The sequence below is a fragment of the Pipistrellus hanaki genome (genome assembly GCF_964339955.1).
Source record: "Pipistrellus hanaki genome assembly, chromosome: 2".
Classification (NCBI taxonomy): Eukaryota; Metazoa; Chordata; class Mammalia; order Chiroptera; family Vespertilionidae; genus Pipistrellus; species Pipistrellus hanaki.
The window spans coordinates 105,967,809-105,984,487 of NC_140504.1; the positions used below are offsets into that span (position 1 = coordinate 105,967,809).

Consider the following 16,679-nt stretch of genomic DNA (forward strand, 5'->3'; position numbering starts at 1 on the left):
TAATGAAAACAAAAATAAAAACAAAAATTTAAAAATTAAAAAAATAATAACAAAATTTAAAAATTTTAATTAAAATTTGCAGTAATGAAGGTCATTCGCTTCCTCTATTGTTATGATCCAGTCCTGATTTTTAGGCAGGTTTTGCTTTGTTTTTATTACACTAGAGTCAATTTGTGAATTAGCCTCTGGGGGCAGTGTTTCTAGGTTGACTTCCAGACTAGAGCCTCTCCAGCTTTTTTTTTTTTTTTTTTTTTTTTTTGTCCTCTCTGAAGCTGTAACTACTAAGGGGGGGAGGGAGCAGGTCCGAGCATCTGCAATCTCCCACAACTCTCTGATATCCCTCCGAGCCGGATCCAAATGTGTTGCTCTTTAGATATCTCCCCTGTTAGGAGCCCTGTCCACTTTCACAGGCGACACCCACCCAACAGCGGGGGCTTCTACTTGTAATCACCGCCCTTGTCCTCCAGCTTCCGCGAGCGCACTCTGTGTGCGCAGGCTTTTTTTTCTGCCGTGAGCGCTCTCCACCCTCTCCCCGCGAAATCTGACCTTTTCGCTGAGCAGTGGGGCAATCCTGTGAGGGCAGGTGTTCGCGCCGCCTGGGATCCGCGTTCTGGGGGTCACAGATACTTGGTAGTCGCTGCGGCTGTGGATATTCAGGCCTCTGACACGATCCTATCTTCCTCTCAAGATGGCGAGGTTTCCCCGTCCAAGCCGGTAGGTAGCTCCGGGCAGGGACACAGCCCGCGTGGGTGCTTCCCTGTGAGGGGCACCTCTGTCAGCAGCCCCCCAGCAGTTTCTTCTGGTGTTTGCTGTCTCCCAGCTTGCTAATAAATACTCACAGCACAAAACCCTCAGTTGCTCTCTCTTTCTGCTTCGGGAGAGGGCTCAGAATCCACCCATCTATTCTTCCGCCATCTTCAATCGAAATGTTCTATAAATGTCAATTAAATCCATCTGATCCAATGTGTTCTTTAATTTTTTTGGTTAATTTTCTTGTTAATTTTTTGTCTGGAAGATCTATCCAGTGAAATCAGTAGGTGTTAAAGTCCCCTAAAATTCCTATATTGGTGTCTATCTCTCCCTTAAAGTCCTCTTAAAGTTTTTAAAAATATATTTAGTTCCTCCTATATTGTGTGCATGCATGTTTAACAGGGTTATATCCTCTTGTTGGATTAATCCCTTTAGTATTATGTAGTGACCTTTGCTGTCTCTAGTGATGGCCTTAATTTTGAAGTATATTTTGTCAGATATAAATATTGCTACTCCAGCTTTTTTTCTTCTCCATTTGCATAGAAAATATTTTTCCATCTCTTCACTTTCATCCTGTGTGAGTCATTTATTCTGAAGTGGGTCTCTTTAGATAACATGTAGTTTGGTCATGTTTTCTTATCCATTCAGCTACCGTTTTTATTTAATCCATTTACACTTATGGTTATTATTGATAGGTATTTATTTATTGCCATTTTAATTCTGTATGCCTAGGCTTCTCTCTCTATTTCTTCTTCTCATTACAGCAGTCCTTTATCATTTCTTGTAATGCTGGCTTGGTGGCAATGAGCTCCTTTAGATCTTTTTTGTCTGGGAGGCTATTTATTTCACTGTTTATTTTGAATGATAGTCTTGCTGGATATAGTAGTCTTGCTTTCAGATCCATGCTTTCCATTACCTTGAGTACTTCTTGCTAGATAGTTTCTAATGAGAAATCAGATATCAGCTTTATGGGAGCTTCTTTGTAGGTAACAACTTGCTTTTCTCTCTCTTCTTGCCTTTAAGTTTCTCTCTTTGTCTTTAATTTTTTTTTTTTTTTTTTTTTTTTTTTTTTTTTGTATTTTAATTATGATGTGTCTGGGCAGGGCCTGTTTGAATTCTTCTTGCTTGGGAATCTTTGTACCTACTGAACTTTTGTGACTTTTTCCTTCACCAGGTTTAAGAAGTTTTCTACCATTATTTCCTTTTTTCTTTTTTAAAAAAAAATATATTTTATTGATTTTTTACAGAGAGGAAGGGGAGAGATAGAGAGTTAGAAACACTGATGAGAGAGAGTCATCGATCGGCTGCCTCTTGCACACCTCCTACTGGGGATATGCCCACAACCAAGGTACATGCCCTTGACCGGAATCAAACCCGGGACCTTTCAGTCCTCACGCCGACACTCTATCCATTGAGCCAAACCGGTTTCGGCTCTACCATTATTTCTTCGAACATATTCTCTATCCCCTTCTTCCTTTATGCTTATTTTGGCACACCTGTCGTGCAAATATTGTTATGTTTCATGGTGTCCCACAGCTCCCTTTAAGCTGTTTTCCTGTGTTTTTTTTTTTTGTTTTTTGTTTTTGTTTTTTTTTGTTCCTTATTTTTGGTTCTCTGATTGATTTTTTCCTACTCTGTCTTCTAATTCACTGATCCCATCCTCAGCTTCCCCTAATCTGCTGTGTATTCCTTCCAATGTGTTCTTTATTTGTACTATGTCATTCTTTATTTCTGCTTTCATAGTTGCTATATCTTTTCTCATGCTGTTGAGCATCTTTACCATCATTATTCTGAACTCTATATCAGATATATTTCTTATCTTCATTTCATTTATCTTTTCTTCTAGGAGAATTCTCTTGTTCATTTGGGGGTTGTTTCTTAATCTCCTCATTTTGGGTACCTATTTGGGTTTGTGACTATGTATTAGGTAGTTCTGCTATACCTCTCAATCGGTAGTGTAGAATAGTGTCAAGTGCTGTTTCTGAGTAATTAGATCAAACAAAGATTCAAAGCCTCCAGAGGGTGACTCTGCTTGCAGACTGATTAGATTTAGTCTTGAGTAGCCCTCATGCATAAGAGTATTTTTCCCAACAGGGTGGGGTAATTGCCTCCCTGGAGGTTAACTGTTATTCTCATTCTTTCAATGGGCCTCAGAAACTCTACACTGTGGGGAAGGTGTTTTCCAATATGGTGGGTAAATTGTCTTCCCTCAGGCAAAACTGCCAAGATAACAACTGTCTGTTTGAGAAAGATGACCTCATCAGTATGAGGATATGACTCAGCATAGGAAACTGGGGTGTTTGTTTTCTGAGCTCTAACCTTATCGACTCCAACCTTTGCTTCTGTTCACATAACTCCAGTTTACTCTTCCCTCCCTCTGCTGGAGCATAAGGTGAATTGCTCCACAGGGAATTTTGTGTATTGGACTTTTAAGAGAGTCTCTCCCAGGCAGACAGCAACTCTTCTGTTTTTCACAGTCAGATGTTATGTGGGCACCCTTCTCAGTTCTGGTGCTCTCTGCTGGGGGACCCAACTTGGGGATTAGACCCCAGTGTTTTCATTGGAAACCCCCTACAGCTGAGATATCTCTCCAGAACTTCAGTTGCTATCTATGGGTGCCTGGCCAGCCCTTTCATGCCCCTGCCCCTCCTACCAGTCTCTGTGTGGTCTCCACTCTCTGTCTTCAGGTATCAGGGTTCTCTTCAGCAAGTCTTCAGTTGATTATTCAAAATTTTTTCAGTATTTTAATTGTAATTCCAGTTTAGTCCTGGGAGTGTGTCCATGCAGCATCCACTTACTCTGCTGCCACTTTAAGTATCTAAGATGTATTTTTTTTTAAGAGAGATTGCTAATAAAACAAAGGACAATGTCAAAGGAGCCAAAACCGATGGTGCAGAACCATGGCTTTGTGAACAACTAAGAACCATTATTTCTTAGGCTAGAAGTGTCAGGAGGTTGGCTTGCTAGAATCCCAGAGCCTGTAAGAAGAGGACTTGCATGCAAGAGCTGTGATCTTTGATAGGGAGTGCAGCCATCTGGGTGCCAGTGGAGATGAGCAGGAGGACGAATGGCCAGGACTTTCCTTCTGTCCTCTAAGCTCCCTCCAATGCCTTTCATTGGTCAGACCCACCTGGAAGTGACCCAGCTGCAATAAGACTATCCCACAACCCAAATACCCTGGGCCCAACCTATCACCTTTAGGAATGGTTAGAGTCCTGGAACAAGCAAGCTCATTGGTGCAGTCCTATAGTCTAGCCTCCAGAGGGCATAGGACAGGAGGGGAAAGTATGGAAGTAGTCTGCAGAGACATAGGAGGAGGTCCTGCATACTCTGAACCTGGGTCTCTTTTTTTTCTCTCTGGAGGTTTCAGAAAATTCAATTCTATCAGAACACTGGAAATGCTTTTATGGGTTAAAGAACAGCATGGATAAAAGGATAAGAGTATCAGAGAGAGTAGTCTTGGAAATCATCTAGTTCAAACTCTTGAGTTCAAATGGAGAAACTAAGGCCCAGGGAAAATACCTACCCAATCAACATCAGAGTCAGCCAAGTCTCACCTCCAGAGACAGTCCCTACACCCAGCTTCTCTGCTGAGATCTTGTTTTATTTTTTAGAGCAGTTGTAGGTCCACAGCAAAACTGAGCAGAAGGTATAAGGAGTTTTCGTATATCACCTGCCTCCCCCAACCCACATACACTCTCTGTACAAGAGTGGTTCATTTGTTATAACCAATGCGAGATCTTTTTAAAGTCATAAATCCTGCTCCACTGGTTTCCCTGTCCACTCACAGTAAAATCTCATCTCCTAGCATAAGGAGACAGGATGACTAAATGTCATGTGGTGACCTAGTTAGTATTGTGGAACAGAAAAAGGACAGTAGGTATAAACCAGGAAAATCTCAATAACATATCAACTTCAGTTAATAATAACATATTAATATTCACTCATTAATTGTAATATTTACCATACTAATGTAAGATATTAGGGTGTATGGAACCTCTATTCACAATTTTTCTGTAAATATAAAATTGTTCTAAAAAATAACGTTCTTTCATAAAACTCCGAATATGAAAAAAAAATCCCACCTCCTTAGAGTATGTAGGATGGAACTTCTGCCTATGCCATCTTGGCATCTTGCTTTGCCCAGTCACCAAGCTCCAGCCACATGGCGTTGGCCCTGCAGAAGCCTCTGGCCCTTTGCCCCATGTCCCTCAAGTGAAAACAAAATGAGAGAATGAGTCTATTCTGCCATGTGTTGGCCTCCTCTAGTGGTCTGCCCTCTGCTCAATGTCACCTCTCTCATCTAGGTCTCATAGCCTACCCACCTCATTTCTCACTCTCCAACTGCTACTCATATCCCATTTTCTTCTCACTTATTTTATTATTTGAAGCAGTTACCTGTTCCCTTCAACCCCTTAGCATGTCCTCTTAGCTTTGTCCCTCTTTCCTTTGCTGAGTCTCCAATCCTTGCATGATGCCAGCACATAGTAGTTCCTCGGTTTGTCCCCTCAGTTTCTGTGAAGATCAGTCCCCAGACCTGCACTAGTGACATGTGAAAATGAGTGGGGCCTGTGGCTGGACTGGAAGTGGGACTGGAGCACAGCACCTCATCATGTCATCTGACCCTAAACCACCACATAGCTGAGAGGCGGAGAACTATGTGTGCTCAGTGCTTGCTGAGCCAGACATCTGGGCCTCACTCTTTTCTCATTTCTTTTCCTTTTTCACTCAGGCATCTCTGCACCACAGGGTGGTGACATGGTAGACCCTAAGCACTCTCATGTCACTGGTCTTTAAGTTGGGACCTAGCAGTGTAGCCAGGGACATAAAATATTGACAATGATTCATACCAACGATTCCAAGCCCCCTCTCCTCTACTATGGCTCCTCCCCTGGGTCCTCCTGACTTCCCCCATTCAGAAATGTAGGTTTGGTGCTCTCATGGTTGTTGGGCTAGAAATGCAGTTGTGGAAGAACTGGAATGCCCCCTGTTAGTGAATTAACCTTTGGGAATTTCCTAAGAGAACCAACTATGTGCCAGGAACTGGGAAGGTGTGTGTGTGCAGATCCTTCAACTACCTGACAGCTGACCCACAATCCAGAGTATTCAAGCACAAAGGAATACCCAGAAGTCCCCCTGGACAGCTCAGAAGCTGGTAGCCAGACTGGACTCAGAGTGGGAAAAGAGTGCGCAAAGCGTGATGTTTGTCCCAGACACACTTCCTCTGCTGTTGTCCCCTGCCTTAGGAAGAGGGCTTGCTGCCTGTCTATAATTTCCAACTGGCTGACCAGTCCTGGCCAAGAAAGCTGTTGTTATGCCCAGCTTTATTTGGACATAATGCGATCACTGAGGCTCTCAAAATGCAGAGTTTGCAGGGTTAATGAGCTGGTGTCATCTGATTAGGGGCCACACAAATACCATCACAGCCTGAGGCAGCCACAGAGGAAGAGGGAAGTAGTGTGCAGGGGGCTGTGCAAGGGAGCTGGTGCAAATGATGTGGGGCGCAACTGCACCCAGCCCGAGGACCCAGGAACCTGGCCTCTGGCTTTGGGCCTCAATGCTCAGGGTCCACCTCAATGAAAACATTTGGTGTCACACATAGGCAAATACAGCCCATGCTTCCAGCAACTTTTTAAAAAACCCACACAACTTTATTGCATTATAATTTACATAATATACAGTGCACTCATTTAAGGAATGCAGTTAAAAAGTTATTCTCAGGTCTGTGCAACCATCACAATAGTCAATTTCAGAATATTTTCATGACCTCACAAGGAAACATGTATCCTTTAGCAATTACTCTGTATTTCGCCAAACTGCTCTTCGTCCACTAATCCACCATCTGACTTTATAGACCTGCCTATTCTGGACATACCATACAAATGCAATCATATAACATGTGACCTTTTCTGACTGGCTTCTAACACTTAACTTAGTGTTTTCAAGGTCTATCCATATAGTAGCATGTGTCAGTACTTCATTCTTTTTGTGGCTAAATAACATTCCATTTATGGATAGACCACATTGTACTCATTAGTTGATGGACATTGTGGTTTTGATTTGCATTTCCTTGATGATTAGTGATGCTGAGCATCTTTCCACATGCTTATTGGCTATTGTACCCAATCAATTTTTTATAAATTGCAAGATATAGTTTACACGCAAAAAAAAAAAAAAAAAAAAAAAAAAAAAAAAGCACAGAGATCATCTATGTTTATTTAAAAGAATAATAATAAAGCACCCATATCTAGGAACAGAACATTACCAGAACCCCAGATGATATCTGGGTGACCCTCATCAACCATAGCCCCTTGCCTCTAACTCCAGAGACAAGCACTCTTGGTATTTGTGTCCCTCATCTCTTTACTTTCCATGCGTCCCCTCTCTGTGTGCTCTGAAAAATACAATATTGATTTCAAAGAGGAAAGGAGAGAGATATATATAGAAACATCAGTAATGAGAGAAAAATCATTAATCTGCTGCCTCCTGCATGCCCCCGACCAGAGACCAAGCCAGCAACCCGGGCATGTGCCCTGACTAGGAATCAAACCGTGACCTCCTGGTTCATAGATTGATGTTCAACCACTGAGCCATAACAACCGGGCAGTTTTGCCAACTTTTAAACTGATAAAGATAAAACAATTCTGTGGAAATCTTTCAATTGTTTCTTTCCATCCACACCGTGTTTCTGAGGTTGGCCTGTTTGTGTGGTTGGTTGTAGTTGTTCACTGTCATTGCCCTTCTGTGCCCTGTTGAGTACACATGCCTCAGTTCATTCTTCCTACTATGACGGATGGACATCCAGATGGTGCCCCATTTGGAATTATAAACACTGCTGCTCTGAGCATCCTGGAGCCTCTTCCTGTCCACATGAGCAGATTTCCCCAGGCTCTGCTGCTTGCACTCTTCAGCTTTCTCAGGCTGCTGTGTTTGCACTCCCACCAGCAGTTGGTGTGAGCTTCACCCACACTCAGTAATATCAGAATTCATTCTGAACAACTTCCAGCATTTTTCTGTTCAAGTCTCTGACTGCACTAAAATCTCAGTCATCTTGGCCGTTATGTCTCAGGAACACCTACCTGCCTGACCCTGCATCCACATGCATCACACCTCTGAGCCTTGCTATTTCCCACTTTTCAGGCCAAGGTGAGCTGGCCTGTGGGAACTCTCTTCTCACTGATGACACAGTGGCTACTCATCTGTAGCAGCTCTAAGTTTCTGAAGGTTGTGTGAGGGTGCTGGCACATAGTATGTGCTCTGTCATACTAGGTGTCCTGATACCAGAGACTCAGTCAGCCTGGATCTCTATCCCTGAACATTCTGGATGCTTGCAACATCGCTGACTTGTACTGTGGTCAAAACACAGGTAATCCTACCTTCCCATTGAGTATATTGACCAAGCATTAGTCACCTCCTCCTGGAAGCAGAACAATTAGAGCTGGGTGGACCCTGAATACCGGCCCATTCTAGGTGACAAACCTCTGTGTCCCCAGCACCTGCATAGACCCAGGCCCAGAGGCAAAATTAATAACTACTTTTGAATATCTGATTTTGTTCTAGCACCATTACTTTTGTTAGAAAAAATAAAATTGGCCTTGCTCCATGTTTCAGTGAAGGCAACTGAGCCTCAGAGATGGGGTGTGACAACTCCAAAAGCACATAGTAAGTAAGTAGTGAGGGTTGGGGGAGGGAAAAGCATTCACACCCCTCAGCAATAAGACCCTGCATCTGAATGCCTCACACACCAGTATGCCTGCTCTAGGAGTCAGCTGAGCCTGTTTATCCCTACAGATGGAATCATACTAACATGATGAAGTGAAATAAGATGCTATATATAGAAGCATGTGTATGGGTGATTAATAAATGTTAATTTACTCATTCACTTATTCTTTCACTATGTAACAAGCAAAAGTATTTTGACAATCTGGATGAAGAACCATGAAAATGCTTACACACTATGACCCAGAAACTATGCTTACGAATACATCCCCATCCCTCTGCCTGCTATACAGTAGCAGCTTAATACATGTCTATTAGGATGACATCAGGCCAAAGATAATGAGGAAGGAAGAGAAGCTTCAGTTCAAAATATACTTGCTTCCACATTACATATAGTTAAAAATAAAAAATGAAGAAAAGAAAGAAAGAAGGGAGGGAGGGAAGGAAAGAAAAAGTAAAAATAATAACCAAAAACAACCTAAATACCCTGTGCTTTAGGGGCTTTGGTAAATGACGTCTCCTCTTACTGCTAAGATATTCTAAAGCTGGGGTCAGCAAAATATGGCCCATGGGCCACCTCTGACCCACTGCCTATAGAGTTAAATAAAGATGAAATGAAAACCAGCCATTAGTTTTCCTGTCCTTGAACTTCATAGCAATAGAATCCCATATTATGTTCTTTTTAGTGCCCAACTTTTTCACACAACATTACATCTAGGAGATCTGTTCTTATTGCATTAATAGTTCATTCTTTTTCACTATTATCTAGTATTTCACTGCATAATTATAATTAATTACTACTTATTATTATCCCCATCTACAAATGGGGAAACTGCAGCAGAGATTTAAAGAAAGTTTCTCAAGGACACACAGCAGGTTCATGTTAGTTCTGGGACTTAAGTCCCAGGGTCCAGATTCTGTGCTCCTCCCCAACTCCCACCCCATACAGTACTGCCTCTCATGGATGATGGTGGAAGCCCAAGGGGCCTTGGGAATTCATAAGAAGGGCGACAGCATCCAGCCTGGGAGCCAGGGATAGATGCCAAGAAGCTTCAATCAGAGCAATGGGTTTCCAGACTTATATGTCCATAGTGCCTGGCAGGTGTCATAGGTGATCAAAGCAGTTAACCTCTTAAAAACCATAACTTAAGGTCAGGTAAGTAATGGGGAGTAGTGAGAACTATGGCAAATTGAAGGATACCAACTCATGAGGAAGACAGCTGCTGGCATAGCTCCAAGTACTATTGCCATATGATAAGGCTGGCAGAGGTTGTGGTGAGTCAGGACCCAACGGGACTACAGCTGGCATTTCTTACCAGATTCTGTGCCAGGAAGATAACACCACTTATTAAATAATTTGACTCTCACCCCAGAGTTGCCAGATGCACTTTTTGTTTGCCAAAAACAAATGCACATGGGAGTGTGCCTTTTAAATACTTCTGATTTATAAATGTTGTTTCAGACACTGTTTTAAACCTGGGCAGGCCAAAGAGAACCTATGTGTGCTCTGGACTGGTCTGAACTGATCTAAGTGCATCTACAGATTGCACAGGAGTTGGGAAGCAAGGAAGGCAAGTTTATTCCAGGTGGAAGGCACAGCACGAGGGCTGGAAATGAGAGGAATTTGAATCCAGGCCTGAGTTTCCTGCACCAAAAGGAGAAACAAAAAAAACACAAACCCAGCTAATGGGGCAGGAGGTGGGCCAGGCTGGGCTGCATCCTGCAAACAATGACCTTCATTGTGCTCTCCCCCTCCCACTCCTGCAGATCCTGGAGGAGAACATGAAGCTGGAGTGTAAGTGCCACGGCGTGTCAGGTTCCTGTACCACCAAGACCTGCTGGACCACGCTGCCACAGTTCCGAGAGCTCGGCTATGTGCTCAAGGATAAGTACAATGAGGCCGTACATGTGGAGCCTGTGCGTGCCAGCCGCAACAAGCGGCCCACCTTCCTGAAGATCAAGAAGCCACTGTCATACCGCAAACCCATGGACACAGACCTGGTGTATATTGAGAAGTCACCCAACTACTGTGAGGAGGACCCAGTGACGGGCAGCGTGGGCACGCAAGGTCGCATCTGCAACAAAACAGCCCGCCAGACCAGTGGCTGTGACCTCATGTGCTGCGGCCGTGGCTACAACACCCACCAGTATGCACGGGTGTGGCAGTGTAACTGCAAATTCCACTGGTGCTGCTATGTCAAGTGCAACACCTGCAGTGAGCACACCGAGGTGTACACGTGCAAGTGAGCCTAAGACAGCACTGCATGCGCCCTCAAGTCAGGTCCACTGTGGGGAGGACCAGAGTCCAGCTGCACTCACCCTGCAGGTCACTTCCCAGATCACCATAGGGAACAGCAGAAATGCTGAGCTTGTCTTTCCTGCTGTAGAGGCTCCTGTGCAGTTTCCTGCAGACACTTTGGGGAAAGGGCTCTCCAGAGCCCTAAGGATGCTAGTACATACCCAGCCTGCTCCACCCTACCCCAGACACTGCCTGGGCCTCCTCACTGCAGCAGAGCCTACGACAGCAGGAACCCTGGATCCTTGGGCCTCATCAAGCAATATTTAACAATTTTGATTTTTAAAATAATATTAATTTATTTAATTAAAAAGAATCAGTCCACTTCATTGAGATCCGTTTTCTGCAAAGTGGACTGGCTGCTTTCTTTGCAAGAAAATTTTGTCACTGGAACAAGGAGCCAACTAGAACTGTACATAATTATTCTTTATTAAGATATTTCTACTAGCTGATTCTGCAAGTATCCACTGCATTAGATGTTTAAGTACAGAGCAGATGTCATATATATAAAAGCTGGTCCAAGTTTGGAGATGTTTTTCACAATACGTTTCCCATTCTTTAGTCCTACCCGACTCACACTTCACCATTAGAAAAAATTCGATTTGGAATACATAGAAAAGGGAAAGATAATAAAAGCAATTTTAATCTTTTGGAAAGTGAGCCACTGGATAGGAGCGAATGTTTTGTAAGAGACTATTTTTATATGAATATTTTATTTATTTTGCATCTGGCTGCATCATTCTGTGGCCTGGGTTCTTAATTCCAGGACTTGCTTTGTGGTAAGGAAAGACAAGGCCCGGGTGTTGAGTCAGCTTCCATGAGGACCCTCACACAACTGGGTTTTCAAGTTCTGTGATCAAATCGGCAAAAGTGGCCATGGATGCCTGGGCTGTTGTGCCATTGGTATTACCTGGGAAAGAAATTAGATCTTCAGTCTCAGCCTATATTAAGCTCAGGCTTTAAGAGCAAAGTCACTGAGTGGTGACCTCATGACTAGCCATTTGGTGGGCAGATCTGTGCATTGGGACGATCATAGGGACTTGGTCATGGCCACTCGGCAGAAGCCAGCTCAGGGAACCTACTCCTCACCAGAATGCCCCTGAATTGCTGAGTGCCCTGGGCGGGTAGGAGTAAGTCATAGTCCTCAGTTATAAGGCAAAAAAGCTGGGGTGAGAGCTCCCATGAGCAGCTGGGTTTCCTGGATGTCACAGCCCCAGGGAAGACTGTCAGAGAAAGGTATGGATGAAACCTCTCTGCCCTGGGTCGTCCCCCTTCTTCCAGTGCCTCTCTACTTTGGAAGCTTTCCTTAAGAAGGCTGTGGGTGTTCTGCATCCGTGTGTGTGTGTGTGTGTGTGTGTGTGTGTGCACGCATGTGCAGCTTTAGGGAGTCTTGGGGTAGTTATGTGACTTTGTGCTTTCAGGTATCTCTTGTGTGCTTCTGTGTGTACCCAATTATCTGTTTCTCTCCATGTGTGTGCCTGAAAGATTTGGAGTGGTGTATGCACATGGGTGTGTGCCTGTGTATCTCTGCTTGCAGGGCAGGGCAGATGGTGTTGAGTCAAACTATAGGGACCTTTAGTGATTGTGTTGAGCCACCAAGAGAAGGCATTTCTGAACTCCATGCCCACAGGTACTCCTAAGATCACAGTCCCATGGCCCCATGCACTAGGAGCCTCTCCATATCTAGGCTGTATTGGACACTCCAGTGTCAGCACTTGGCCTGGATCACAGCATAGACAAATAAAATGGCTGGACAGTTGGTTGATTTCTTTCCTTGGACCATTTTTTTCTTCTTTACTTGGGTATCAGGATGGGTAGGCATGAAGGAATGAGTGCATGGGTGAATGGGTGAGTGGGCAAGTGGGCAAGTGCAGGGGGCAGGGTGGTCAATGGGTGAGGGAGGAGAAAACGCAGAAGTTTCTTGAAGTCTCCATGTCACAGTTTATCTTTGCCTCGGAAGCCTGCAGTGTCCACCGTGAGCAAAGAGGCTTCTTAAGCCTTCAGCCCCTCTGCTCCCAACTGGCCTCATGGCATCTGAGAGTGAGGGAGATTCTGATCACCTCCCAGAGGCCAGTTTAATGTAAGCTCCATGTCTTGTTTTACTATTCAGATGAGGAGTGGGCCTGGCAGGGGGCAGCTGGGCTTGTGAGAATAATGGCCAGGTCAGCTGCCAGCCTATCACTTGGCTCCTTTAGTACACTGTTAGTTTCAAATGTAGGGACCTGCCCTCCGGCCGAAGGTACCCAGCTAAGTTGTGCTCTGAGCCTTAGTTTCTCCATCGTAAAAGTGGAATAAAAATACCTACCTCACAGGGCTGTTGTGAGGGTCCTGCCAATAATGATTGTGTGGCACTTTGAGTTTCAAAGCAATGGATGGATGCTAAGTATTATTATTATTATTGTCATTGTTGCTATTATTACTGTTTTCTCCATAATGATAATATTTTTAAAACATAGCTTATAAAAATACATATTTTGCGCTGTGTTAGGCAGAGATTTCCCCCTTTGTTTGTTTTATTCCTAAAGTGGTTTTTCAATAAAACTGCCATTAAAAAGACAAAAATCTTAAGAGACTGAAACAAAAACAACAGCAGAAAGTCCAGGACTCTAGTGTGGAAAGCTCAGGGTCCAGGTGGATAACAATTGGTCGAAGTGAGCTGCTCAATGCAAGCCCATTGGAGCTGCATGAAGATGTGGGCCTTCTCATAGCCAGACCCTCTGACTTTTCTTTAATCCTCACCTGAGGATATGTTTTTATTGGTTTTTAGAGTGGGGGTGGGGAGGGAGAGAGAGAGACAGAGAAACTTTGATGCAAGACAGAAACATCGATAGGTTGTCTCCAGTATGCATTCCAACCAGGGATCAAACCTGCAATCTATGTATGTGTCCTTACCAGGAATTGAACCCACAACTTTTTGGTGTACAGAATGATGTTTCAACCAATTGAAACACCTGTTGTGGCAAATCTACTTTTTTGATATGGAGCAAAACAAGACTGCAAGCTGAACTTGCCTTTGTGCCACCAGTGTGCAGCCTCTGACTTGGACCAAATCTCTTGTTTTAGTGATGGAGAAACTGAGGCCCAGAGAGGGACAGGGCTTTATGCAAGACTACAAAGCAATCCCAGGAGAGGGAAGACAAAAACAGGACTTGTGCCTCTCAGAAAGGCCAACAGTGTGCATCACTGAGGCAACATAATCACATGGGAGGGATGAAATTCCTACTTGTTCAGACTACCACAAGGGGAGAGGGCAAAAGTAGGTTTATAGTTATGAGTACACAAAGTACAGAGTTTATTCTTGATTATTATTTATTAATAATTATATTATTTTTCATATGAACAACTGAAAACCTACTTTTGCACCACCCTGTATGTGTTCTCAGGTGTGTGTGCAAATGCACTCGTGTCCTTCTGGACTTAAGTTTTGAACTAACTCAAGGCTCCACAGGGTGACAGGCCTGTACTCTCAACCACTCTGTAGGGGGTGCCCTGGCAGTCAGCCAGTGGAATCCCCAAATCTACCATTCTCTTACCCACACCTCTTCAATCAAGGAAACTCCTTAGCAAGACCCAGGTCAGGAGAATCCTGAGTTGACCTGTTTCTCTACCCAAGATAGAGTTATACCTTGCAATCTTCAAAGCAAGTTTGTGATGTGTTTCCTGAGACCCTAGGAAAGCTCTATTCCTACTTATAAATAAGGACCAGCCTCAGGGAAGGAAGTGCCTTCTTCAAGACCTCAACCTGAGGAAGTGGGAAACAGGCTACAGTCTGGTTGTCTCACATTAGCCTATGGTCCTGATCCAAATGTAACCTCTAACAGAAGCTTAAAAAAGAAAGAAATGACAGTGGGTCACACAGGGCATCCAAGTCTGACACAGATTGTCATTGACAACTTTTTTCCACCTTACTGAATGTATCCAACAGGCCACCAAGACCTGGCACTTCTTCCTAGGGCATTGCACAGTCCACCCATCTTCCTCACTAACTGGCCACCATTGTCTCTCACCTAGAAGAATGCCTCCACCTCCTCCCAGGCCTCCCTGGATACACTCACACCCCCTCAAACCAGCCTTTCAAGCTCTGGATAGCCCGATCCACTTCCTGATTACAACCAGATGTGGCTCCCCATTGCTCTGCAGATAAAGAGCAAGTTCATTAGTCCTTCACAACCTGGCAGCCTTGCCTCTGCCTCTTCTGCCCAGCAGTACTAGTGCCATTTGTAAAGTTATTGTTTTGTGCCAGGCAAGGTTCTAACAATTTTCATGAATTCTCTCTTATCTTCACACCACCCTGTATGCCTTGTACCTTTGCTATGTCCTCTGCCAGGAACACCCACCTTCCTTTCCTCTACCTGACAGACTCCTGTTACTCTGAGGAGCCCTTCTGTGCTATTGCAGGAAGGATAAGGTCTGGATCCACCTATGTACAGGTGAAGCCTTGTTGTTCTTTTTGTCCTGAGCTACTGGAATCAGAATTACACTCTCTCTTACAGTTTTCTAGAGCCATCTTCCAGCTGAAGGCAGGGAGATGTAGGGATTCACCCACACAAATCACTGACTAGGCTCTATAACCAGTGTATCAGTTTGCTATTGCTGAGTAACAAATCACCACAGACTCAATGACTTCAAACAATTGTATTATTGCAACTAAGGCTATGGATAAGTTGAGCAATTCTTCTGATCTCAGATGGGTTCCATCATGCACCAATGGCCAATTGTGGTCAGGTAAGTGACCCTGCTGATCCTGGAAAAACACTGTCATATGTTTTGGGGTCAACTGGCTAGCAGCTGGTCTAGAATGACTTTAACTAAGATGAATGGGCCATAATCTCACCAGTAGGCTAGCACAAGCTTATTTCCATCAGAAAGGAAGGATTCCAAAGTAGGAGCAGAAGTTGCCAAGCTTTTTGAGGCCCAGGCTCAGCACTGTCACAAAGTTAGGTCTGCTACATTCTATTAACCAAAATAAGCCATAGGACCAGCCCAGATTCAAGGTGTTTGGAAGGAGACTCTTTTTCAATGGGAGGAATTGCATAGTCACATAGCAATGGGTGTGGGACAGGGAAGGGACTTAACCACACACAGGATCACTGTGAAGACATTCACATTTGCTGTCCTGAGCAGGACAGTTTTAGCACTGATAATGTGGCAGGGACACAGCAGCTCTGTATAATGGGCCCCCAAACCTCAGCTTCTCCACCTGTCAGTCGCTTGTTCTGGAGTCAATCTTGTATCTTGTCTTCCTCTACCCCAGTCCATCAGCAAAACCTCTTGAGTGTACTTCAAAATATACCCAAAGCACATCCACCAGCCATCTTTATCTGAGTCCAGCCATACCTAGGTTCTCTATGTAGGTCTTACTGCTAGACCACATTCCCTGTTTTCCTTGTGGTTATGACTCTGCAATATGGAGTAGGGATGTTTGCTCCACTTCCAAGTCCATCGACACCTCCTATGCTCTTTCCCTTCCACTGAGGCTGTAAGGTGTGGACAGTAGAGCCACACAAAATTGGTTCCTAGGCCCCTCAGGTCCACCTGACAATCAGAAACACTTATGGGTAAGAAATCTGTTGTGAGAAGCCACTGAGATTAGTAAATTCATCTGTTACAGCACAGAGATCCTCCCTTACTATACTCTACAGTGCCTTCCTTCTGATCTTCCAATATAGTAGGTTTTACCTCCAGGCCTTTGCACATGATAATTTCTCTGTTTTTTTTTTTTCTTCATAGCTGAATTTTCCTACTTAAAAAGGATTGACTCAAATGCCAGCACTTCAATATGCACCCTAATCACCTGGGCTTCCAGCACCTTTCATCTACTACTTTAGCATTTATCACTACCTGAATGATATTTCTCACTTATTAGAAATTTACAGTATAGTGGTTAACTGCATCAACACTGGCCTTGGCCAGG

The 16,679-nt window shown here is 44.0% G+C and overlaps 1 protein-coding gene across 1 annotated transcript in view; it reads left to right on the plus strand.

Moving 5' to 3' along the window:
* The window catches only part of WNT7A (Wnt family member 7A), an 81,535-nt gene extending 68,692 nt beyond the window's left edge, over positions 1–12,843 (plus strand). The window contains exon 4 of the mRNA XM_084872650.1: positions 10,237–12,843. Within this exon, the coding sequence (XP_084728776.1) occupies positions 10,237–10,716 (480 nt within the window). The 3' untranslated portion in view covers positions 10,717–12,843. The remainder of the gene's footprint in view (positions 1–10,236) is intronic.
* Positions 12,844–16,679: the final 3,836 nt, after the last annotated feature.